The following is a 24414-nucleotide window of genomic DNA, read 5'->3' as shown; positions in this document are numbered from 1 at the left end:
TATATACAGGGTGTCCCGAAGTCCCATGATGACCCTTGGTGAGAACGTAGAACGGATTGAGGTGAGCAAGAAAGTCCTGTGCCGTTTTGCGATATTCGCAATAGTTTTTGAGAAATTAATTATTTTGTCTCAACAAATCAGCGTACAGAAAGCGGCAGCGGAAAGAAAGATGCCTTCGGCCGACGTGCGACCGCGACACTCGCGAATCGTATCTCGCCGCATCCCTCCGCCCATAGCTACAAGACATAGACTCGCTATGTCTCGTAGCTATGGGCGGAGGGATGCGGCGAGATACGATTCGCGAGTGTCGCGGTCGCACGTCGGCCGAAGGCATCTTTCTTTCCGCTGCCGCTTTCTGTACGCTGATTTGTTGAGACAAAATAATTAATTTCTCAAAAACTATTACGAATATCGCAAAACGGCACAGGACTTTCTTGCTCACCTCAATCCGTTCTACGTTCTCACCAAGGGTCATCATGGGACTTCGGGACACCCTGTATACTGTTAGAAGTAAGCTTCAATAGATCATTACCTGACACGCTTGGAGGTGAGATACGCCCAGCAGTGGTTAGACCTCCGCTGTCGCTGTCCTTGTCCACGATGTCTTCGTCCTCATCCGTCCGGTCCTCGCTCTTTCTCCACATCGGCGGCGCGTCCATCGGTGAAAGTATCTTCAAATCGCCCATTTTCCCCATCAGGTTCTTTATCTTACCAGATACCGGTCTTCGTGACGTCTGACTGTTGTCCTCGGGTGGTGATGAGGTTCGAATGCTCAGCGTCTTCGGCGGGCTCTTCTTTGTCATACCATCGATATCCTCCTCGACGTTGAACGTCTCTTCGACGTCTGTTTTATTTCCTTCGATGTTTACATAGTTCTCCGGCTGATCCGCGACAATATTCAAGTCAACAGACGTCTTCACGTCGCAATCTACATTCGAGGAGTTCTTGTCCTCTTCGGGAAGTTTCTTTACCTCTTCGACAAGGTCTTGTTTTACCTTACCTTTCGATTCAGGCTTTGTTGCGTCATTCTTACACACTATCGTCTCCTTTTTGCCAAACAGATCATCGTAGTCGTCGTCTTCAAACAGAAGGTTGTGAGTCTTTGCGGCGCTTGAAAACAATTTGGTTCCCGGAAGAGCGTCTTTGCTCTTCTTCTCAACGTTAAGGATAGAAACATCCTTGGAGACATTGCTCTTTGGTTCGATCGATGAGTCTTTCCCCACCGAAGAGTGTTCTTTACTCGTCTTGACCGATAGGAACAAATCGTCCTCGTCTCCGAAGAGGTCAGTTTTTCGCTCGATTTTCGGTTTCGGCTTCGGCTTTGGCTTCGCGCCAAACAGATCGCCATCGTTGTCGCCGTCGTCATCGTCAAACAAGCTGATCCTCTTTGGCTCCATTTTTGTACTCGGTAACTTGTCGACGTTACTGCTCTTCGACGTCACCGGCTCCCGACTACGATTGTTAAACAGACTGTCCGAGACGGCGTCCTTCGACATCGACTTCGAAGTCGCACCAAATAAATCGACGTCTGGAACGTCCTTGCCGCCGAATATGTCCACGTCGTCGTCGAACAGGCCGGCTCCTCGTGGCGTCGGCTTCGTCCTGTCGGTCGACGCGACTGTGGCGAGGAAATCCGTACTCTTCTGCGACCTGGAGCCGGAACTCGCGGCGGAGAAGAGTTCGTCGCCGGAGTCGGAGTCGTCGAAGAGCGACGAGACCTTCGACTTGACACGCTTCGAGTCCGACTTGGAAGGCAACGGCGGTGGGCCGAACAGATCGTCGTTCTCGAACACGTCGTCCTGCAGCGCCGACGAAATGTTTTGTTGCTCCGATTGCCGGGAGGGTTGCTGTTGATTACTGCTACCGTTCGCCAAGTTGGAGTTGGAGGGATTGCACGTTCGAGCCGTAAACAGGCTGTCGCTGGTGACGCGTTCACGGTAGATCTCCTCGGACTTGAGCCTCGTCGAGCACATCTCCGGGTGGAAATTCACCCTGAAGAAAGACAATCGTTGAGTGTTTCTATACGGAAGAAGAATGCCGTTGAATCAACAGAATTGGTCAATAGTGTCGCGATTAGAGCAAATCTTCTTCATTGGCACTCAAAGGCGATGTTATGGAAGCTAATACTCGAATTATCAAACGACCGGTAGTGTCGCTTATAATATGTTGTATGTTTATAAAAATAAAAACTGAAATGATTAATCATTCGCGTAAACTTCTTGATATCATTACTTTTGTAGAAAATATAAAATTGTCTTGTATTTTTCAATAGAGTATTCGCGAGAGTACAATTGATCTGAATAGGGTTGTTTTAATAATATTTTTTTAAATATCTTTTAGCTAAGCTTTTGTTGTAATTTATGTATAACGATTTTTTTGTAAAGACAAATAATACGCCAAGGTGCGTGCATTTGGCTTCTTTTTTTTACCTTTTTTTTGAAAAAGTAATTTTGAAACAATACATGATATATTGATACAACAGCATTTTTTTTTCGTATAACAGGTTGCTATTTCGCGACTTATTGGACGAAGCTAGCATATGGAGTCAGGAATGTAATCAACATTCGTCTTTTGGTAAAAGCCAACGCTAATGAGACGGATAATTATATAGGTGATTCATACGAAGGGCCATTAGGACACAGAAAAAAGAAAATTCCAGTTCGTACAACCGATTAGGAAGCAGATGAAAATTCAGCGACATGAAATGATACCTCTGTTACTTCAACCGAAACATTCTCATCTGAAAAACACTCAGCTGCGTTACAAGTTGCTTGCAATAACCAAGAACGATTGACTGAGCAGAAGCTATCTACGGTAATCTTTCTGTTCCTACGGCTGAATTTTTCATCTGGTTCCTATTTTTGCTAAGCTACTAGAAAAATTCAGTTATACTATTCGATAAGATACTATTTAGTTATAGCAATTCGATAAGCAACTGGATGCGCAATAAAATTTCAAACTGTATATTCAGAAAAGCTCACAGATCAACGGTTGATCGATGCAAAAAGAATCCGCGAATCGCGAATAAACCGTGAGTCACATTTTCTGCAAAAGGGCTGCATCAGCGAGGTCTCAATGTCAGACATTTTATATCACGACCCGATTAGCGCGGTATAGAATAGTGAATTTCTATGCATGAGGCCGATTTATCAGGCCGCAAGCGACTTTTTCTTCCGCACCTCCCATTACGAGATGATGGAAAATTTCGATTCCGAGTCTGTTTTCGCGCTCTTCGCGATTCACTTTTCTCTTTATTGGTTTTTACGCGAGTGCGTCGTAATAAGCGCGTAGTTCGTTGTTCGCGCGCAAAACGGCCGGTTGCAAAATAGACAGGCGCGCAAAACAGTCGCTGAAAATAGGGCCACACGTTATCTTTGCGCCGCCTTAACACACAGCCGATGCATTTCGTACATTTTACTCGCGCGACAAACGGGGAGCAGAGAGATTCACAATACGAGCTTATCGCCCTTGTTATCTACCCGCGTTTCACCACGCATCATGGAAGAATTCTCTCTCTCTCTTCCTCTCTCTCTCTCTTTCTCCCACCCTCCCTCTCCCTCTTTCTCGATAATATCATAACATATCAAATTAGAGACAAGATATTTCTTGATGTTTTTGCGTATTATTTGTATTTCCCACATGCTTCTTTACTTGTATGTCTATGTACAAAATTTATATATATAATATGTAATTAATAACAAGTATAACAAAATAACAACAACTTTGCTCTTTAGGCTCTTGTTTTCATGAAATGGTGACCACTCCGGATTCTGCGAAACACGACGAAAACACGGAGGAACTTTTTTTCCGGAGTGATATGCAAGTCCTATTTACTGTTTTCTACCCGGAAAGCTTGCGAAAGTAGTCACGCTGGCCCCCGATCAGATTTTTGCGCGCGATGAGATTTATTGTAAAATAAATACGCGTATAGTTGAAGTGCGTGAGTGTGCCTATATGTACACACTTGGCGCGCGATTATATCTCATGTAAAAAAAATTGCGAGCGCGACGTCACTGACGCAAATCGTCCACTGCGAGTCTCGCGATATCACAGCCGGTGACAAAGTATAAAAGCCGCTGTCCGATTCGCGGGGGGCACCATTAAAGCTCGACAGAGGGTATCGTGAAGCTCTACGCGCATTTCGTTGCGCATTTCGTTGCGCATTTCGTTGCGTTCGTTCCGCGCAGTCTGACGGCATCATGAAGATATCGTCGCTGAGCGTACTCTTCATTCTAGTGTACATCGTGGGGATTGCTCTAAACATCTTGGCAGTGCGTAAGTACCATCGAAAGAAACACGATACAAAGAATAATACACACTTGTCCCACTCGATCGGCCCATATTTGTTTTTTCCTCTTGTTCGGATTTAATATTTAAAAATTTTCATACTTAATATTCCATTCAATCCAATAATTTCTGAGAACAATTATGGGCACGAATGTCTCCTAATAGCCTTTAAATTTCTTGAAATAGAATCTTAATCAAAAATTGAATGAAAAGTAGCAGTATTCTCACTTGAAGCGATGATAGAAACACCGTCGTTCAAAATCGCAAGAATGAATGAATGTTTCATTCAAGCTTACACAGAGAGAATTTTACAGCAAGAATCGCTACAGAATTTTGTAGCCGATGAATAGACCGATATTCTGCGGCAATTCTACAATTGCCTAGTAGAGATATTCTGTAATTGAGTAACCTTTCATTTCATATGTGCTATTTATATTTTTAAAGTTGAAAAATTTGCCATCAAAAACGTTACTATATTTCTAGCTGAATTTATTATGTCCCTTAATAGGACAGATTTAATAGGCACTGATAGTCTACATTACATTCAAAAAGTACCCGGAATTGTTAGATAAAACGCAAAGTAATTATTTATTCAGTAATATTTATCTTATTTTCTTCAAAATACTCTCCATTTGATGCATTGCACTGGTGCCAACGTTTGACCCAGTCCTCAAAGCACTTTTCGTACGCTGAAATTAGTATTGCCTTCAGCTCTCGTTGCGAATTTTTTTTTATGGCATCAATCGATTCAAAACGCTTTCCTCGAACAACTTGAGTTTAGAAAACAGAAAAAAATTACAAAGAGCCAAGTCAGGTAAATACGGTGCTTGCGGAATCACGTTCGTTGAGTTTTTGGTTATAAGTTCTCGTACAAAAATCGATGTGTGCGATGGAGCATATTATGGTGCAAAAAGTATGAATTGTCTTTCCATAAATCTGGTCTTTTCCGACGAATATTTTCACGTAAACGCTTCATAACGCCCACATAATACTCTCTATTAACTGTTTGGCTTTTGTGTTTTAATTTTTTCAACGTTTTCATCAGCTTTGGACGTTGATAATCGACCAGAACGAAGGAAATCAGTAATCATTTGATGACCTTCTTTGAATGCCTTATATCATTATATTGTGTTTTCGATAGACACGATTCACCAAAGGCCTTTTGTGAATCGACACATGAAATTTCGTTAGCAACACAAAATTTAAGACAAATTTTTTGCTCAACAGATTTATCCAATATAAAATTCGCAGAAATCACTTGTAATAGGCTAATAAAAATAGCTGCCATAAACAAATTAATTGACAAATCGTCAATTAGTTTACAAGACATTCAAGGACAGTGATGCCAACTTAAAAACACAAAATTTTTTTCATACATTCAACGTGTATCTTTTAAATAACAAATTCTGGGTACTTTTTGAACGTAATGTATTTTTTTGCGCTACTAGAAATAGTAAAATTGAAAAAAGAATTTATATGAGAAAGAACCATAATATTCTCTCCGCGTAAAGTGATTTATGATTCCATATGAGAAAATGTTTCAATCATCCAGAGCGAGTATGTTCCTCTGACGATGAAGTACATCAGACTCACTCTTCAATTTCGAAATATTTACTCGACGTGGTTCGAAATGGAGAATCCACTCTATGCGAATAAAAATCACTCAAATTCGAGTGAAATTTCACTCCAAGAAATTTCGAGAGCACAAGGAATTTAAATTGTCTCTTATTGCAAGACAAAACGACATTCGCTTATCACGAAATGTAGATAATCGCGGAATGCATCAAATCTCACGAGTCACATTGGACAGACAAAAATTCTATCGCCGAGACATTCGGACTTTTTCCACTTATCTGGAACACGTCCGGATAAACGAAAAAAAGTTCATTAAAAAGAGAATCGACGAATTTTTCGCCAATGCAGCCAGGAAATTTCGTAAAATTAAAGTTGCGACTTTTTTGTTCGTTCCAGCTGAGATATGCGTATACCACAACAGACAATTGACTATTGGCCAAAAATATACCGATTGCTACGTTAACGTGACGTGCCACGCAAAAGCAGTAATCGAAGTAACGAACTCGTAAGTATCGATGATCACTCACTTACAAAGTTAAAACTACTATAGCCAGTCGGATTTACCTAAGAACAATGATGGAGTTGCGTAAGCGCTTTTTCCGTGAAAAACCGAACGGCAAGTGACATCATAAAGCTTACATTTACAGTCGCTCGTTGACTGTTCGTTAAATATTCGTTGACCAATACGAATTAATGCGATTTAATCTGCGAAGAGTTCGTAGTTTCCAGTCCATTCTCGGGCGTTACAGCTCACGGACTGAAGGAATGACTGTTAGAAGCTTGCAGAATTTAGATTAAATTAAATCTTTATAAAGATTCTTGAGGTCTTCGCTCGAATTTTCGCTGCGCGGCTCCGAAATCGCAATAATGAAGATTAACATTTTGAAAGATAAAACAAGACCTAATAAGAGCTGGACATTTTATTCAGTGTAGAGCATTAATCGATGAAAATTTGCCGATTATTTCGAGTAAAATAATCGGCAAGTCAATAATCGAAATTAATCAATCGTCATACATCACGAATAATTTAATCGATTGATGAAATTAATTATTAATTAGTTTGTGATCAATTATATCAAAGTTTAATTAATAATTAATTTTCTCGATGAAATTACTGGACAATTTATATGCATGACGATTCGTCAATTTTGATGATTGATTGGCTGATTATTTTGGTCAAAGACAATTTTTATCGATCAATGTGTACCCAATACTGATTTTATTAGCCCATTCCTGACTCTTGTTTTTACCAGATGATTGTTAAATCTCAAACTTCTAACTCTTGTTTTCTTACTGTTTGAACCGGGATTTCGATTACAGATGCAGAAACTACTTCTGCCAGCGACCGAGTATGTGGCGCGGCTACAAACGTTTCGACAGCTCGAAGCCCTATCCGGACTGCTGTGGAGGATCGATTTGCGCGGACGGTCGTATAAGCTACTACAGCACCCCAGAAAGAATCTACAGACCGAAAAGATCCATCAAACGGTCGCCTCACGTGATGGGAATAAAATTTGCCTGAGCGTCGGCCGCGTCGCCGTGGCCGTAAACGAAAATTTTGCAGCAGCGCGCCCCGCTGACGCATAATTTTTCAACGTCGACACTTAGCACTGACTCGGAAGATCCTCGGAAAGCAATCACGCGAAGCAAAATGAAGAATTCACCGCCGGATCGTTGATCGAATTCACTCGTGGGCTTGGATTTGAGGATCGTCTCGTATCTTCCAAGGGCATCCCCCGCGAGAGTTGCTAATCATCCGGCGGTCAATACTTCTCAAAACCACCCCCGGCTCAGGGCAGTCCTGACAGACTATCTCTTCACGATCGTACTTGGTCTGTTCCTTTTTAACTTAACTAGATTGCCTTTGAAGTAAAACGAATATATAACAGCGTTGAAAGGACACGTTGAAAGAACAAAGTTTCAGTTCGGCAGCACTAGTTCGACTAAGAAGAACAGACCTCCTCCTTTCGAATCACACGAAGCAGTTGTCTTTGCTTGATCGAAACGAGAGTTCATTATTTTTAATTTTCTCTTGACGCAACGGGAAAGAAATAAAAAGAAAGAATTCCGTATTCTTACACACGGAGAAAATATTATAATTACGAGTAAAAATTACGTTAGAATTATATCCAATATTTTTGTATAATCGAAATAATCGGCAAATTTTACAACTGGACACTGTATTGAAATTGTGATAAAAATATATAGTAATTTCAGTCATAAAATTCTGCATGGCTCACATACGCATAAGATAACAAAGATGCAATTTTGTTGCAATTTTTACTACACTATTTTCGCCGTGTACGCGGTGTACAAACGTGAAATAAAAGGCCGGTAATATCAAGAATGCTCCGTTCAGTTGCATCTTGCACGAATGATCATCGTTATTCCTCTCTTTTCCTCTTTGTTTTTTCTCTTGAGAGAAAGAGTAAATTCGAGAACGGAGAGTATGCGGATACACGTAGATACGCGGAAAGATGCAACTGCGAGGATATTTTTACACAACGAATCGGGAATCAATGCGAGATTTACGTCATACAGTGATACAGTCGTCAGGTATTTGCTTGCGTCAAACTTTCGTTTCGACAGAAGTCGCGGCACGAGTTTCTTGCGTATATATACATATAAGTTAAATAATAATAATATTCGCCATATCACCACATATGTGTGACATATATACAACATATATATTCTATATGACATTATGCATTATTCCCACTCTTGTAATCATTCGACATGTATCTCTCTCTGTATGTAATAACAAATAAAATACGTATGCAAAGCAAAATTCGGCGTTATCGGGTGAAGTGCGATAATCTCTAGTGATGAACTATCAGCGGTAAACATTTGTCGTTAATCAATAACTTTCTCTCGGAGATATGCATCGCGATGTTAGATTTTCCATTCTCAAAGATTGGGGGACCTTGCATCGCGACGATAGTTGTTGACGTGCAGATAACAAACTATCGCAATTCGTGATCAACGCGAGATCCGAAGACAATTTGCAAAATACTGGAAATTAATTCACAATAATAAAGTGATTCATTATCGTCGAACAATAATATTATTTTTTGACACACAGCGCGTATATCTTTCCATTAGCTCGGTCTTTTATCTTTCGGCACTCAATTTTGTTTTCGAAATCGATTAAGGGGCGACAAGGACACAAACTGATTAATATGCTGCTCTCGGAAATGTCGATTTCCAGACAAGAAAAAGAACCTGTATCGATAAGTCGACCGTGATACGTAGCGTATTATTGCCAAAAATAGTTCTGGTGGGGCGTCTTTATCGCGATATGACCCGCTCTTTGACACGAGTTCCTCTCAGACACTCATTCGTTCAATCGATGTTTGTTCGATTTCTGACCTCAGCCCACATTTCATCCCCGTCGTCATGCATTCGCTCGGATCATTATCTTGCATCAAGACGACAGAAACGATTCGATTCCATCGTCCGTCTGTCCGCCGCGGCTCGACGAAGTCTGAAAAGCTGGTACACTGGAAAAAATTACCTTAAAATCAAGAAATATTTCTTTGATGGGTGCCATTAACATATTTATTTATATATATAAATAAATATGTTAATGGCACCTATCAAAGAAATATTTCTTGATTTTAAGGTAATTTTTCCCTCAGCGTAACGATCGCAAAAAATAGCTCCCAAATCGGTTTCACGTAAATTGATGCGGGAGTAATCAAACGTCGCAGTCCACGCAAACACGGACGTTGCGGGGCATAATTAATGATCATGTAAGTAGCGAGACGAGCGACAGAGAGGAGAGAAGCGCGCAATAGATAAACTCGGCGGCGAGGAGAAGTCTAAAAGATAATGGCGGTTCGTAACGTGCCCGGCACGTTCGCGGTGATTAATGACTTAGCAGACTTGATGTTAACTCCCCGTCGTAGTCTTGTTTTCTAAAATCGTGCTGCTACATCCACGATATCCGCGATATCGCACGTTACGCATCGCTCGTCGAACGGAGGATGAGACATTCTCAGAGGTCAACCGGCATGTAAATGAAGGAAGGAAGACGATATATAAGATGATTTTCGCGGATTATTATGTTTCTTCCTGGCGTATTCTTCGACGAGAAATTTAGGATGAAGGGGTTTCTCTGCTGCGCGATCTTGCTGCTGGTGTGCGTGTTTGTGCAAGTGCAAGGTATACCGTGTAATTGAGGAGGATCGTCGTAATAGAAGAAGAGATGCTGCGGATGCCACGGAATTGTAACAAATTTATGGAGAAAGAGAGAGGGAAGGAGGGAGGGAGGGGGAAGGGGAGGAGGAGAAAGAGAGAGAGAGAGAGAGAAAGAGAGTCTAGAAGATCGACCTCGTGGAACTCTTTCGCAAATCGTAGTCTCGTTGTATGAGTACCGTTGTACTTACACCGCGCGATAGTAATTCTAATTTCAATTTCTCGAACAATCCGCGGATCAATTATTACGTTGAACACATAGAAATCTGGTATTAGTATAAATCTGGTATTAGCAGAAAGTTTGGTTAATTTAAACAAATGTTCTTCTCTGTGTAGTTATCAACGTTACTAATCAATAATTTAATAATAATAATAATTTAATGACACTAAAAATGTTACAATAATTAAGTTAACAATTTGATTAGTTAATCACTACCAACATTATCATCAAAGTTACATAGTAAAAGAATATACACGAGAAATTGACTATCAAATAATACTGCGAAAAAATGGACGAAAGCTGTTTTACACATAAAGTGATCATTTGTTTGCGCAGGTAATTGCGAATATACGAACGGCGAAATTCTACCTGTGGGTACTCATTATCGCGATTGCCAACAGATCAAATGTAACGAAGATGGTTCGATGTCTATGCTCGGGTGAGTCGAAATTTTATATGAATCTCTCAGCATAAGTTCTGTACTCAAAGAGACCTTCGCTCTATCTCTGTACCAATTTATATCGCAATCTCGATTCTCATTTCCTTCCCATGTCTCGTTTCTTTCTAGATGTCCATTGTCGCTATGCACGCCAGGAAACCAAATCGGTTATCATGAATTGGATGTCAGCAAGCCTTATCCGGAATGCTGCGAAAGACCGATTTGCAAAACCGACTAGACTTACACGACGAAATGTTCTCCGAAACTTCACCTTTGACACTTAATTTCAAATTGACCTATCGCGTTTTACGATTTTTATTACTTTGTTGTATTAAGCTTCTCTCTTCTCTAATTGCAATAATGACTAATGGTGATTTGTTATCTCTCGTGCAACAGAACACGTTACTTGTTGCTCGAATGTTGTTTGTACTCGTCATTCTTTTCTCATAATTTTTTTTGCGGCTGACCGCGAAGATTTCTAAACTTGCGGACTATTGTCACGCGATACAAACATGACGCTCTCTTCTAGCTAGACCGTTACTTTCGCGTAACTTCTTAAGGTTAAACTAAGGAATGTGGCGTTTCTGGCACGACTCAGCACGATAACGCTACTTTTAAATAAACGCTACTTTCGCTCGACCGACTTCGATTGTTACTACCTCTATGATTCCTCTACTTCTCGGAGTTAACAGAAAAAATTGATTAAAGCTTAAAGAATTTAATTAAGGGAATTAATTAAATAATTGGAATTCAGATTTGATTTATCGCGTATGTTGGAAAAATATTTGGCGCGTGCGCCGAATACTGTCAAACATTATCATTCTACCATTCAAACTTAGTCACACTAAGTTCAAGCTCTTATAGGCCTTATAGACTCTCTCTTAATTATATATACACCTTCCGAACTTTTGACACATAGTTTAGTTTTAACGGAAGGACTATAGAGAAATCCACAACATTGAAACAATTCTTAGATAAATGTCACTTTTCTACACGGAATACGATATTGCTTGCATCTGTTACTTGTCTGGCAATATTTAAGATTAATGGAAGATACGACAGTCTTCCAGACACATCTCGAGGATGTGATAATTCGCGCAGATGAATATTTAACAGATACCGCCCTCAAATCACTTCGCTGCAAGTCGCATCTCGTGCGATTTTTACCGTTCACCAGCCTTTACTCGAGAGAAGATCACATCGAGGAATTGTTACTTGCCTGCCATTATTTGCAGTTAGTGAAAGATACAATAGTCATCTCGAGAATGCGATAAGTTGCGAAAATGAATGCTTAGCGGGTGCTCCTCTCAAGTCACTTCACTCCAAAAACCACACTCGCGGTGCAACTTTTATCGTTCACCATCTTTCACTCGATAGACAGACACGTCGATCCTCAGGGAATCGTTCCACGCGAATAAACGTCGCTACAACGCGAATCGCTTACAGTAGTTTTTATCTTCACTATTTTTACGTCGTCGTCATCGTTTTACGTTTCTTCAAACTAGTGGCGCGGCAGAAAGAGAGTCACTGGCAACAGGCAACATTCAGCCGCGCTGAAGAAGCTCGCCTTGGACTGGCGTATTTACTCGCCACTTCTAGTGCGTAATGGGCAAGACGAGTGACTAATGTTTGGGTCATCGATTCAATGACACCGTAAGCATTTGGCACGCGTGTCAACACGATAGAGGGTGGCTTGGTAAGTCCGGAGGGAAGCGAGCGAGACGGACCTAGACCGTTCGGTACCTTTAACGAGCTGAATGCCTGCCGGTTATTAAATGATCCGGGTGCCGGTCGCATCGTTGGTAATGACGGTAACGATGAGAGATGCTCGTTTGCATTCTGGATGCGACGCGCAACGGCCGCGTCGACGAAGGACTGCAGAAAGCGCATACGTAATTGAAGCACGATCTCTTTGTTAGGTGCTGACCTCGGGAAGCTTTGGTATCGCGTGTCATCAGATAGGTTTCCCGATCGCACATGGTGTACGTGTACGCGTGCATATATGTGAGCGACTTAACACTTTAACAGTATCGTTTAATTAAATTCGATAAATTTGATATCTAGTTCGACGACGCGCGCGATTCATTACATCCTCCGTATACTCGATATTTAGTACAATCTAGGCCGACTTAATAACTCCGTGATTTCATTGACAGTTGATAAATGTGTCGTCTACTAATATCACTTCGAGTACTGAATATACTTTTCAAATACGTGACGCACGACAGCGAGGAAAAGCCGAGCGTTAGTTCTTATTTTATCGGCCTTTCTAAATAAAGAGCAGTGACCTCTTCTGTGCTCGGCGATTCTAATCGGTCAGAGTATGTCCACATATGTGTGACCGTGTTGGAAGGTTCGCGGAATGCTCTGTAGAACGTTCTCTCTTTAAGAGAGAAAGAGAGAGAGAAAAAGAGAAAGAAAAGAGAGGGAGAGGAAAGAGAGAGAAAAACAGATCGAATTAAGAGAAAAATAACGACTTACCACAAACCGGATCCCGCTGTGTTATCGATGCTGGGCGGTTGCATCGACACCCCGCTGCTGTTGCTGTTCTCGATAATCGCGGATATGCTCTCCGTGGGATTCTCGGCCGCGATATTATCGTTTAGCATAGCTCTCTCCGCAGACACCGGCTCGGTGCTCCTCGCGCTATCGTAATTTCCTGGCGCGTCACTATCGGACGAGTCAGACGACTGTCGCCTCATCATCCGGCTTGACAGTTTGCTCTCGATGTCGGACGCCACGACGTGTCTGAGTATCGACACTCCTCCGACTGGTTTCTACGATTTATTTCATTCGTACGATAATCTCCATTTGAGCTAATCCCGAATTATGGAAATATAATACGATGAACATATAACATTATTATTTAATGAGTTAATATATGAGTGATTTATTAGAAGTTATATATTAGTTATATATTAAACTACTATATATATATATATATATATATATATATATATATATATATATATATATAAAATCAACTTTATTATTATTATTATTTTTATCAATCACAAGTGAACAATCAAATCAATCGAGTAGATGTATTTACACTGAGAGAAATTACCCAATAAAAAATTATTAAATTAAAAATTTTCAACTATCAACTATCAATAAACTATCAATGTATAAACTATCAATTTTCAATCAAAAACCGATCAGGATATCTAATTTCATTTAATCGAAATATCCATTTGATAATTTTTTACACAATTTCTCTCGACGTAATCAAACGTTCATCAAACATAGATATCATCCGTAGATGATACTCCGGTATCATCGAAGTCTGTATACAAATTGTACAAAATTGTAATGACAACTTACCTTCTTATTTGAATCTTGTGTTGTATCCACAGACGTGTTCATGGCGGATTTTTGCGGTTGCTTTTTGGGAGCACCGAATAGATCGCCATCGTCGTTCTCTTCGTCGCTAAACAGGTTTGCAACTTTGATGTTAGTCTCTGGCGTACTCGTGGCAATGTTACCGCCAGCAGACCCGGGTGCTATAACGTCTAAGAATTTCTTCGGCATATCCTCCGCATTCTTCGCCTGAGCATTTCCGCTAGCCGGGGAATGCATTGCGCGTTTCTTAACAATATTTTTCGAAGAGAAAATATCGTCAGAGTCCTCTTCCGAGTCGGCGTCGGCGAATAAATCGTCAATCGCTGATTTTGGTTTCGTTGCTGAAAATGCAGTCTCACGTTGAAACATGTAATTCCACCGAAGTAATTCTAGGGAAGTATAAAAATACGTACAAATTATACTGATCGGCGGCGGTACATCTATACTGGCAGGTATGATATTGCTCTTGTAAGATTTGATCGGTCTGTCCTTCCACAGATTCGTAGACACTTTCTCGTCGAAAAGATCCTTCTTGTCGCTGAACAGATTGTCGGAAGCGTCGTTGAACACGTCATCATCCCTCTCTGACGCGAACAGATCATCTATGAAAAGTAGATATACTTTACTAAAAAGTCTTATTTTATAACGAGATATTTCATATATAACTTGTACTTTATAGTGAGGACTGTTAAGGTCCTACCGCTGCGGAAATCTGGATTAATAACGTCAGATCGCGTTTCTCGCTTCTGGCATCATCGATCCAGAGTTCCGCAGCAGTGGGATCAAGAGCCTTAACTACATACCTTTGAATCTATTAATCGATGACTCATTAGCTTCGCCCACAGTGACAGGCTTTTGCGCTTGGCGAACGGTGCCTAGTCGTTTGGCCAACTCCTCCGCGAAGTTTGGCGTCGTTTCATTCGAGGTCTTCAGCGAAAAATAAATCGTTAAATACGCAAGAAATGTCAAACAGTATCAATGCACACGCGCTGAATATTTTTCCGGACTGGCAACGAACATGATGAATCAACCTTCCACATCAGACTTTTATTACTTCAAATTATTAATATTAATAAACCTAAATACTCATCTCCAACAAATTATTTTAACTATGCATTTTATTTCACGATTCCTTTTACGATGTTAATATTTATTTTTAAATGTTGCGAAAAATACTGTCCAGAAGTCGAGTCTGGATCTCCTCATTTGCTGAGCGGGACGGCGTACTAATTCGATACCACCGAAGCTTCGATAGTATTCCTCGCAACACAAGTGCCTATTAGATTAAAATGATCTCCAAAATATATTGGTTATCACTTTGATAATTACCTTCGATACGGTGTTAGGTGTGATGGACTCGGAGGCGGAATTAATGTTATTCTGAGACAGTGTATCCACCTTGCTGTTATTCATATATGACATATTGCTGCTCGGGTTATTGTAATTGTCCGAATCGCTGGAGGATGACGACGACAACCTCGCAATATTGATTTCCGGATTGTGCCGGCTGTTGAAGACTTTTTGCGCGCTCATGTCCTCTTCCTTATCACTCTCTGATTCTTCTCTTTCTTCGTCTGGCTGCTCGGATTCGCTGCTGCTGCTCTCTAAGCCAATCTTACTCGATGTCGTCCACTTGTCGGAACCGATAACGTACGGCAAAGGCCGATCCTGATATGGATCGTTGGGACCCACCATGACACTGTAAGCCTATGTTTTAATATCCGTGCGATTGAATCGTACGAATTCAAGTAACAGTGCTCACCTGACTACTACTTCACCATCGTCGTCTTCTTCACTGTCACTGCAAGCCACATCCATCATTTTGTACTTCTCATCCATTATGTTCAAACCTTGCTTGACACTCTGGCTTATGCTGGCCAGCAGATTTTCTGGCGCTGACTCTTGAGTCTTTACATTCTGATCAATCAATGAGAATTATTCAGACAGTATAAGGTGGTTTCATATTTCAGAATTGTCTTTAGAAATATTTGTTAGAAGTAGAGTCCCTCTCCTTATTCTTTATGCACCAAAATAATAAACAAAGCAAGTACTTACTTCTTGCTTCTCCTCAGGATTTTCCTTCATCTCTATGTCATCTTCCTGTACACGACTTTCAATGAATTGAGTATTGGCTAGTGCTAAAGATGTATTGGTGACATTGTCCACTAATATTCCTGTCTCTTTCAACTGTGTTGTTAACGTATCTAAAGCTGCTTGGGTTTTATTGGCTTTGGATACCAAGTTCTAGAATATTATATAAAATAAAATGTTATACATTATTGAAACATGAATATGTCAAAAATAAAAGCATAAAGCATACCTCAGAAAATTGTTGCAGATGTTTAAGAAGTCCAACATCACCCGCTAGACTCCATTCCCTTCTTTTCTTCCTCATTTCTTCTGTGGTCCACGGGTGATCCCATGATTTTTCTATTCTGTCTGACATGTCCTGTCATAGTAAAATAAACATTTGTTAATTCTTACATTCTTGTTGGTTGTAAATTTTCACAACCAGAAATATCACGCAGATAATAGATACATACATTATACGCGATACGTCAACAAATACATGTATACTGTTTCTATTCAATGTAGATAAACACTAACGTTCATTACTACTCTCTTTAGCTTAAATTAGAAAGTAATTTAAAATGAAGAATGATTCGATAAGAATCGCAACTGTGAAAATAAGACAAAGGAGCATATAATTGTATTTCGCATATTATATCTGATGAAACGAATATCGCTTCAAAAATACGGTTAATAGATATCATTATTTGCACATGCTAACCTAAGGAAATTATTTCGAAGCAAGTGTCAGTGTTACTCCATATCTCACTCACCATGTCAAGCAACTTTGTGCTCGTGTCCGAGTACAGAGAAGACGACGTAACTCTCTCCGTTGCGATTACATTTAAGCGAATCAAGATACACGAGAAACTGTGTCTAATCTCTTACTAAAAAATCCACACTTCGTGGAAAAAAAGGAACATCCACCAACACACACAGCTATCCATTGGATTATTGCAGTGAATACAAACTCCCCCCTTGGAAAAGAAGGGACAATTTTCAGCGCCACCTATACACAACCTAAGCGCCACCTGAGCGCAATCTGAGTGCCACCTGAGCGCAACTTGTGTGCCACATGAGCGACTGTTGATACTTGTCAACTTGTCAAGTCCATTTGATAAGCATACAAATTTTTCGAAGAATTACAGATTTTTAACAAACAACAGTACTCAATGGTCTTGCTGATATCAAAATATAATTTATATATATATACACTTTGTATCGCATATATTTTGCAAACAGCTAACTTAAAATGAGTGAGATATCAAGCTGGGAAGACATAGAAAATGATCGTAAGTAAAAAACATTTGTTCATCAAATAAAAGTTTATAGACTGTTGGGGACAGCTATTAATATACACATTAATTTCAGAATTCTTTAAACAACTTTTGGATGCCGATTCCAAAAAAACTGATGTCAATTCGCTATTGTCAGTGGCTCAACAATTAAGCAAATTAGGGCAAGGTATTGTTTCAATTGTTTTATATCATTAAAGTGTGAAAGTAGCATATTATCATATTTAAGAAGTTTTTTTATATATGATATAATTTTTTCGTTATATAATTAATATAAAAAGTAAATATTATTTCTAGCTATTGAGGTGTTAAATGCAGAATTGCAGAGACAAGTACTTGCCAATCATGAGGATTTACTATCTCAGGCAACATGGGTTGAAAAGTTAGAAGGAGTACTCTTTATAATGCAATCTCACATACAAGTGAGTATTGTAGAACAATATTAATATTAATGCCAAAGTTAAGTTGGAAAGTGATATAAAAAACAATAAATCTTGTTTTAGAGTCTTCTATCAGCAGTTGAGCGGTTACGTGGGAAAATTATTGACCCATTTAACAGAATAGAGATGCAAACAATTGTATTGGCACGGCTTCATGAAACTTCTGATCTATTGAGGAGAGTTGCTAGAATGCAACATTTATCCAAACGTTTAAATTCTCAAATGAGCAATGTTACTCAAGGACCAGATATTGTCAAAGCTGCCAATAGTCTACATGAACTTGGTATTACTTTTGTGCTACTTTTTCCTTACCACAGTATTATATGTCTATATATTACATGTAAAATTTACATACACAGAGCAATTAATGGCAGACACAGACCTTAATGGTTTAGATGTGATTGCGGATGACCAACAGGCTGTAAAAGCTCAAAGAGCTACAGTACAAAGAATAGCCACTCATACACTAACCCAGGGATTACAAGCAATGGACAGAACAAAGGTGCTTCCTATGAATACTCTTTATCCTATTATCCTTTATCCTAATACTTATTTTAAAATATTCTATTATTGATTATATTGCAGGTAAGCACAGCTGTGCAGGTGTTTCAAAATTTAGGAATATTAAACGGAGCTGTGGATACAACTATAGAGTCTACCCTGGCTGAAATAGAGAAAATTTCTACAGAATCGTTAGACGTATCTTTGGTAGCAAATCAAGATTTTGGGAAACGAGGAGCACCGGGCAGAGCTGCAATTCCGTCGCCTGGATCATCTGGAAATTTACGTACGAGAATTTGGGAAAATTTGGAGCGTCTTTTCCAAGATACTTTATATACTCAATGTTTGCAAGTAATTAGACTAAATTGTACAATGTTATGTGTACATTTTTAAACTTGCGGCAATTTTCAAAGAAGATTATTATTTCAGATCGAATTGTTGCAAAGAGTATTGTTAGAACATCACACGAAAGGTTTTCACGATTTGTCTGAGAAATTTTGGGATAAAGTAAATACACTTCTTGCGAAAGTTTTGAATGAACGAGCTCAAGGTAAATTATATGTATTTATATATAATATATGTGCACTAAACACTTGTAAAGTTTAAAACTCGTCTTGCAGGATCGTCATTTGTAAAACAGGCTTTAGAAGGAGAATATCCCAAATTTCTAAGAATATTTCTGGACTTGAGTAAACGTTTAAAAGAAAGATCTCACAGTATTGGGATTTATGGTATCGAGTAAGTATCAGATCTCACATAAATTAGCATAATAACATATAAAATATTAATCTACACATTTTTTTATTACAGTCGCAATGTTCTGCAACCTTTTGAAAATGCGTATTTATCGCGTTCAGTGTCACGACTTTTGGATCCAGTACACAATATGTTTTCTGGAGAAGGATTACCAACGCACGATGAAATCGACGGTCTTATACGTACAATTACAAAGTAAGTTCAACACACTTTTTTCTGTACATATATCTTACCCATTGAAGAAAATTCAGTAAAAGTATATTCTATACTTAGTGAGCTGAGCGTATCATTGGTGGATGACGGACTCTCGACAGTCGTGGCGCGGAATGTAGGAAAAGCTATAAGATTATTCTGTTTGAAATGCGAACAGAGCGTGGTGACTGGCGGTGAGGCTAGTCAAGTAATCGATTCTCCCACTACCGGTCAGCAAACAAATGTCACGCTCGCAAATCTTCTGCATTATCTTTCTAGCCAGACAAATCGCGTAATAGCGAATTTGGCAGCTGGCTTAATCTCCGAAGGTAGCGTCGTCATTACCACAGCGCTCAAAGAGACAGATATGTTAACGAAGAATCTGCTCGCGCCGTTATTGACTTCTATTAGCGATGCGATCGAAAGCATTATCTTGACGATGCACGACGATTCCGAATTTAAAGAGTAAGTATAATCTCTGCTTCTTTCTTTTTAATGTATATTATTTCTATTTAATGTATATTTACAATATAAGATTTCAATATTGCATATTAATACAAGCTTGATTGCAATATAGCACTAGCAGCCCTCTGGGAAAAGAAATCGGCTGTTCTCTTTACATGCGTGAATTACAAGGGTTCATTTTACGATCCGTGAATACATTTTTATTACCATACAAGAATCAAGTAGTTGTAGCTGAAAGGTGAGTTGCTTTTACTTTTTTTCTAACATATATCGATAACAGATTATTAAATGTTAATATTATTTAAGTTGCAAAGCTGTTGCGTCGAGATGCATAGAGTTATTCGTACGTCATGCTTGCCTCTTGAGACCTCTGACTGATTTTGGAAGAGCAAAACTTCTAATAGATTTTGGTCAGGTACGCCATTATCACATTAGATGAATGTAACAAGTATATAAATTGATAATTACTAATAATTTATAATTACTAGTAATATACTAGTAATATACTAGTAATATACTAATAATATACTAGTAATTAAATTAATAATTACTAGTAATAATTTATAATTACTATAAATTGTCATAATTGAAAGATAAATTGTTTTAGATGGAAGTAGCTGTAGCACCATTATGTCGAGGTGGTCAAATGGGTTTGCTCGAGCAACAGCAATACAGAATTTTGCGAGCGTTAAAAACCTTGCTTGTTCTCAGTCCTAAAGAAATGATTGAGAAGATTCTAGAACAAGGAGAAAGCAGCGTACCACCGTCTCTTATTCTTTTACACTTGTTTTCTGGTGCGCCGCCCGAGATAACGTCACCGCATCAGGTAAACAAATTTCTTAAAGCAAAATAATTTATTTTTTAGAGGAACGTTTATAATATTATATCACGTTTGTCATAGAGCGCTGGATGGTCCATAAGCAGATTGTCTCAGTGGATGGACAGCCATCCAAACGAAAGAGACAGATTGGCACTGTGTAGTGGACCATTGGAACGTTATCAATTGACAATTCGACAACAAAATCTTCCAACATTCCACCCTTTATTTCCGCAAATGATGAAATTAGTAAACTTGAGAGAACATTAAAGTTAATTAAAGATATACTATATTATGTAATTGTATATTTCTCCTTTGTATAAAAATATTCTTCTGAGTTTGTATGAACTAAAATGCACAACTTAATGCACTATGAAAAAAAAATATAATTGCGTTTACAAGAGTATACTAAACGTACTAAAAAGAAAATATTCAAAACAAAAATTTCATTATCATGTTACATTTTATAATCTATGAATATAAGTTGTCCTATATATGTGAAATCCTATTATTAATGTAATACTTAATGGTATAACCCATCTGATTCTGCTTAGAGGTTTTTTGGGAGTTATAAAAGTTGCTGGTATACCAATAGCATATTTCTTATCAACCTACAATATAGAAATAAAATGAGTATATTAAATGCGATGACATTGTATGTAAAATCTATATCAAGAAAATATTTACCTTTTGCACTAATTTCTTTAAACGATTTACTTCATCTTTTAATGCTTTTAGAGTATTTTCTGTTTTTTCCAGTTCTTCTTCATACTTTGCACTTTCCGTGGAGTCGAAATGGATATCTTTTTTTGCACATTGTGTCAAATTATTTTTAATATATTGAAAACTTGAAGTTATCACACAAATTTGACGTTTCATGTTTAGCAGTGAATTAATACTATCATGAATTCTACACAACCAAATGTGTACGTAATTATTTTGCTTCATATATAATTGAATTATGAAAAAAATATTAAACATACGTGTATAGTTCAGATTTCTGAACAATTTTGATGCTGTTCACTCCCCATTTTTTACAATGAATTTTATGAAGATTTTCTAAAAACTGTTCTCTGTAAATTTGGAGATTGATTCCTAAATGGCAGAGATCATCTTCCGTCAATTGTAAAAAAGTTTTAAGATCCATCCCTTGAAATAGGATGCTATATCTTTCCAAATTCATCCCTTCTAAAATACGATATAATTCGAAATCTACAGTTTCCTCTTCTCTTTTAGGATACAATTCTGGAAATAAGTTTTCCCAAGTTTCGTTGTGCAACATAGGTGTATCTCCTCCCATCAAATCTTCTAACAAAGTAGATACCTGGAAAAAAATAAAGTTTAGTATCATTAGAGGTGAAATTAAGAATATTTATAACCTGTGTGGATTGATATTCCTTAGCAATTTCCTTGAGAGTAAAATTAAATTTGTCTAATAATGTAACATCTGCACAATGTTCCCAAAGAAGTTCCACTACATCAACCTTATTATTTATGACAGCATAAGTTAAAGCCTGTAATAAAATCATTAAGTTATTGGAAAAGAACTATGATATTTAGTGATGTTGAAACTTACGCTTCTCTTGTTATAATCATAAGCATTGATATTTGTCGCGTGTTTTAGAAGTTCAGTGACAAAATCTATATTTTGTGAGGCACAGGCACGCATTAGGGCTGTTTCTCTGCAAAATCATAATTATCAATAGTTATCAAAATTACTTATATTAACATTAACAATAAATATAAGTTAACATCATAAAAAAATTCAGTCTTAATTTAATAAAAATAAATTCACCTATAGGATTCAGTTCTAGCATTTACATCAACTTTTGCTTCTATTAAAAGTTGAAGGCATTTCAAAGATATGTCAGGTGATTTTTCCACGGAGGAACATAGTTCCATCAAAATTGTGTTTGAAGTATCTGTATGATTCCATATAAAATTATAATAAACTCACACAAAACTTGCAATAATAAATTAAACAAAATTAATCTATACTTGTAGGCCTGTTAGGATCTGCACCATGTTTTAATAGATACTCTATTATATCTAATTGTGTGTTTTCAGCTGCATGTGATAATATAGGCTTTCCAGTATGCAAAAGATCATTAATATCATACTCTGCAAAATTATTTTATCTTCTTTTAATAAGAATTTTAATAAGATTATAGTTTATCATTGAACTAAAGTTTAAGCAATATATATAACATTAGTATAACTACATAAGGAAGAAAATATATCTTGAAAACTAAATAGTGCGACAATAGTGATAAGTCTTACTTTTAAGATATTCTTGTATCATATCTAAGTTTCCCTCTTTACATGCATCTAACACACGATTTTCAAAGATTCTTTTTTCATCATACAATTGCCTATAGTTGTAGTTAATGTTCTTCTTTGAACTGCTCTAAAAAAATATATAACAATACATAATTTGCAGTTATAGTTTAATAGAAATTGCATACAATCGAGCATACCACATCTGAAAAGTAAAAATCGTCATCGTCTTCTTCTTCATCGGACATACCGCCAGGCATCAGATTCATTATGATAATATCTTAATAAGAGAATATCTTAATAAAATAAACGTGTTATTGCTTTCTTGACTGCTAAAATATTTCAATCAGAGTATAAACGCTCTTCTTGGCAGTGGTGTATTCGAGCCCGCAAGCGCGTTTTTCTTCTCAACTTTTTTTTCTTATAGAGGATGCATACTACGCATGTGGCCAGAAGTCACCCTGTCTTATTAAGAGGGAATTACGTAACAAACGCGCCCGTGTATGTACATGTGCATTCTGCACTTAGGCCGGTATTCATAATCCGATCTTATATTTAAGATTATCTTAAGTATTGTCTTAAAATGGCATGAACCAATGACAGAGCCGTATTTGCGATTAGGCGACAGTTTCCCGAAAAGTGGAGGGGATAATGTTGGTACGAAGAAAAATCTCTACACAATATAATTTAAAGATTCTGTTCTTTGTAACTGCACTGCTAAATTGGTGCAATAAATTGAAATAAGGCAAGTATACGTTTTCTCACTCTAACCTTTTGCATTAGTTCAGCAGTGCAGTTACAAAAAACAGATCTTTAAATTATATCGTGTAGAGATTTCTCTTGGTACCAATATTATCCCCTCCACTTTTCGGGAAACTGTCGTCTAACCGTATTCGGGAGCGTTCCGATTAACCACGGTACGATTGGACACAACCAACCGATGAAAAGAATTATCTAGTGAATTACTAGGTCGAACCAATCATTACAATCTGTGTCCAATCGTATCATGGTCAATCGGGTCCCACCCATCGTATTCGCATCTTAAGACATTACTTAAGGTTGCCGTCCCATTGAGCACGGATCGGAACGCCGGATCGGATTTCTTACTATAATGAGCGTTCCGTTCTCTAGTTCCGTTCCGTAAAAGTTTCCTCTACCAGTCCCATGTAGCAAAAACGGAACGGAATGGCGCGTCGGTCGCAAATAAATATGATTAATTCGTCAATATTTCGTTATTTTGACGCGACAGAATTAATTATATACATAATTTATGCAATTATCTTGTCGATAACTTGTCATGAATATTCTGAAATATTTAATTGAAGAGTGAAATATATTTTATAACTAGAAATCCGTTCCGTTTTTGCTACATGGGACTGGTAGAGGAAACTTTTACGGAACGGAACTAGAGAACGGAACGCTCATTATAGTAAGAAATCCGATCCGGCGTTCCGATCCGTGCTCAATGGGACGGCACCCTAAGACGATCTTGAAATAAGATTCGACTATGAATACTGGCCTTATATATATTGTATTATATA

General features: G+C 38.2%; 5 protein-coding genes across 7 annotated transcripts in view; 3 read left to right on the top strand and 2 right to left on the bottom strand.

Annotated features, from left to right (window-relative positions):
• LOC116845469 (WASH complex subunit 2) overlaps positions 1–17078 on the bottom strand; it is a 26251-nt gene extending 9173 nt beyond the window's left edge. Inside the window, exons 1-10 of one of the 2 annotated variants that reach the window (XM_032818191.1) lie at positions 16852–17078; positions 16381–16509; positions 16116–16304; positions 15823–15977; positions 15390–15759; positions 14864–14987; positions 14474–14662; positions 14043–14401; positions 13200–13495; positions 533–1992 (exon numbers count right to left, since the gene is read on the bottom strand). In XM_032818191.1, the coding sequence (XP_032674082.1) occupies positions 533–1992; positions 13200–13495; positions 14043–14401; positions 14474–14662; positions 14864–14987; positions 15390–15759; positions 15823–15977; positions 16116–16304; positions 16381–16506 (3268 nt within the window). In that variant the 5' untranslated portion in view covers positions 16507–16509; positions 16852–17078. The remainder of the gene's footprint in view (positions 1–532; positions 1993–13199; positions 13496–14042; positions 14402–14473; positions 14663–14863; positions 14988–15389; positions 15760–15822; positions 15978–16115; positions 16305–16380; positions 16510–16851) is intronic. The other variant, XM_032818190.1, reaches the window with a different exon arrangement.
• LOC116845475 lies at positions 4086–8650 on the top strand. The gene is made up of 3 exons (XM_032818206.1): positions 4086–4275; positions 6259–6367; positions 7183–8650. The coding sequence occupies exons 1-3, from the start codon at positions 4200–4202 to the stop codon at positions 7382–7384; spliced, it is 387 nt and encodes a 128-aa protein (XP_032674097.1). The 5' UTR covers positions 4086–4199; the 3' UTR covers positions 7385–8650.
• LOC116845477 lies at positions 9798–11361 on the top strand. The gene is made up of 3 exons (XM_032818207.1): positions 9798–10026; positions 10616–10718; positions 10848–11361. Exons 1-3 carry the CDS (start codon positions 9927–9929, stop codon positions 10954–10956), a joined length of 312 nt encoding a protein of 103 aa, XP_032674098.1. The 5' UTR covers positions 9798–9926; the 3' UTR covers positions 10957–11361.
• A 125-nt stretch (positions 17079–17203) lies between the features above and the next one.
• On the top strand, positions 17204–21239 carry LOC116845471 (conserved oligomeric Golgi complex subunit 5). Its single transcript, XM_032818200.1, has 14 exons — positions 17204–17422; positions 17502–17594; positions 17723–17847; positions 17929–18148; positions 18225–18367; positions 18451–18717; positions 18796–18916; positions 18987–19104; positions 19177–19317; positions 19396–19779; positions 19892–20017; positions 20086–20194; positions 20387–20605; positions 20681–21239. The coding sequence occupies exons 1-14, from the start codon at positions 17383–17385 to the stop codon at positions 20864–20866; spliced, it is 2292 nt and encodes a 763-aa protein (XP_032674091.1). The 5' UTR covers positions 17204–17382; the 3' UTR covers positions 20867–21239.
• On the bottom strand, positions 20882–23425 carry LOC116845474 (putative ankyrin repeat protein RF_0580). 2 transcript variants are annotated; one of them, XM_032818205.1, is made up of 9 exons: positions 23074–23425; positions 22877–22998; positions 22595–22717; positions 22392–22518; positions 22173–22278; positions 21976–22110; positions 21580–21920; positions 21284–21506; positions 20882–21207 (listed from the first exon to the last, which is right to left on the bottom strand). In XM_032818205.1, exons 1-9 carry the CDS (start codon positions 23112–23114, stop codon positions 21061–21063), a joined length of 1365 nt encoding a protein of 454 aa, XP_032674096.1. In that variant the 5' UTR covers positions 23115–23425; the 3' UTR covers positions 20882–21060. The 2 variants fall into 2 exon arrangements, with proteins under 2 accessions (XP_032674096.1, XP_032674095.1); XM_032818204.1 differs by having other exon boundaries at positions 22877–23003; positions 23074–23423.
• Between the last annotated feature and the right edge of the window lie 989 nt (positions 23426–24414).

This window comes from Odontomachus brunneus, unplaced genomic scaffold, assembly GCF_010583005.1.
Source record: "Odontomachus brunneus isolate Ranch 3 - 2012 unplaced genomic scaffold, Obru_v1 Obru_scaffold_052, whole genome shotgun sequence".
In the NCBI taxonomy this organism is placed as follows: Eukaryota; Metazoa; Arthropoda; class Insecta; order Hymenoptera; family Formicidae; genus Odontomachus; species Odontomachus brunneus.
The sequence above is the reverse complement of the archived record's forward strand: the minus strand, read 5'-3'. Positions and strand labels throughout refer to the sequence as shown.

Bases quoted from the DNA above. Each gene is read 5' to 3' on its own strand.
- LOC116845471 (XM_032818200.1), top strand. From the start codon at position 17,383: ATGAGTGAGATATCAAGCTGGGAAGACATAGAAAATGATC. The intron at 20,195-20,386 runs GTACGCCATTAT...AAATTGTTTTAG, and splicing joins TTCTAATAGATTTTGGTCAG to ATGGAAGTAGCTGTAGCACC. The intron at 20,606-20,680 runs GTAAACAAATTT...CGTTTGTCATAG, and splicing joins AGATAACGTCACCGCATCAG to AGCGCTGGATGGTCCATAAG.
- LOC116845477 (XM_032818207.1), top strand. From the start codon at position 9,927: ATGTTTCTTCCTGGCGTATTCTTCGACGAGAAATTTAGGATGAAGGGG. The intron at 10,027-10,615 runs GTATACCGTGTA...TTGTTTGCGCAG, and splicing joins CGTGTTTGTGCAAGTGCAAG to GTAATTGCGAATATACGAAC. The intron at 10,719-10,847 runs GTGAGTCGAAAT...GTTTCTTTCTAG, and splicing joins GGTTCGATGTCTATGCTCGG to ATGTCCATTGTCGCTATGCA.
- LOC116845474 (XM_032818204.1), bottom strand. From the start codon at position 23,142: ATGAATCTGATGCCTGGCGGTATGTCCGATGAAGAAGAAGACGATGAC. The intron at 22,718-22,876 runs GTAAGACTTATC...ATAATTTTGCAG, and splicing joins GATACAAGAATATCTTAAAA to AGTATGATATTAATGATCTT. The intron at 21,208-21,283 runs GTAAATATTTTC...TCTATATTGTAG, and splicing joins TAAAGAAATTAGTGCAAAAG to GTTGATAAGAAATATGCTAT.
- LOC116845475 (XM_032818206.1), top strand. From the start codon at position 4,200: ATGAAGATATCGTCGCTGAGCGTACTCTTCATTCTAGTGTACATCGTG. The intron at 4,276-6,258 runs GTAAGTACCATC...TGTTCGTTCCAG, and splicing joins TCTAAACATCTTGGCAGTGC to CTGAGATATGCGTATACCAC. The intron at 6,368-7,182 runs GTAAGTATCGAT...TTTCGATTACAG, and splicing joins GTAATCGAAGTAACGAACTC to ATGCAGAAACTACTTCTGCC.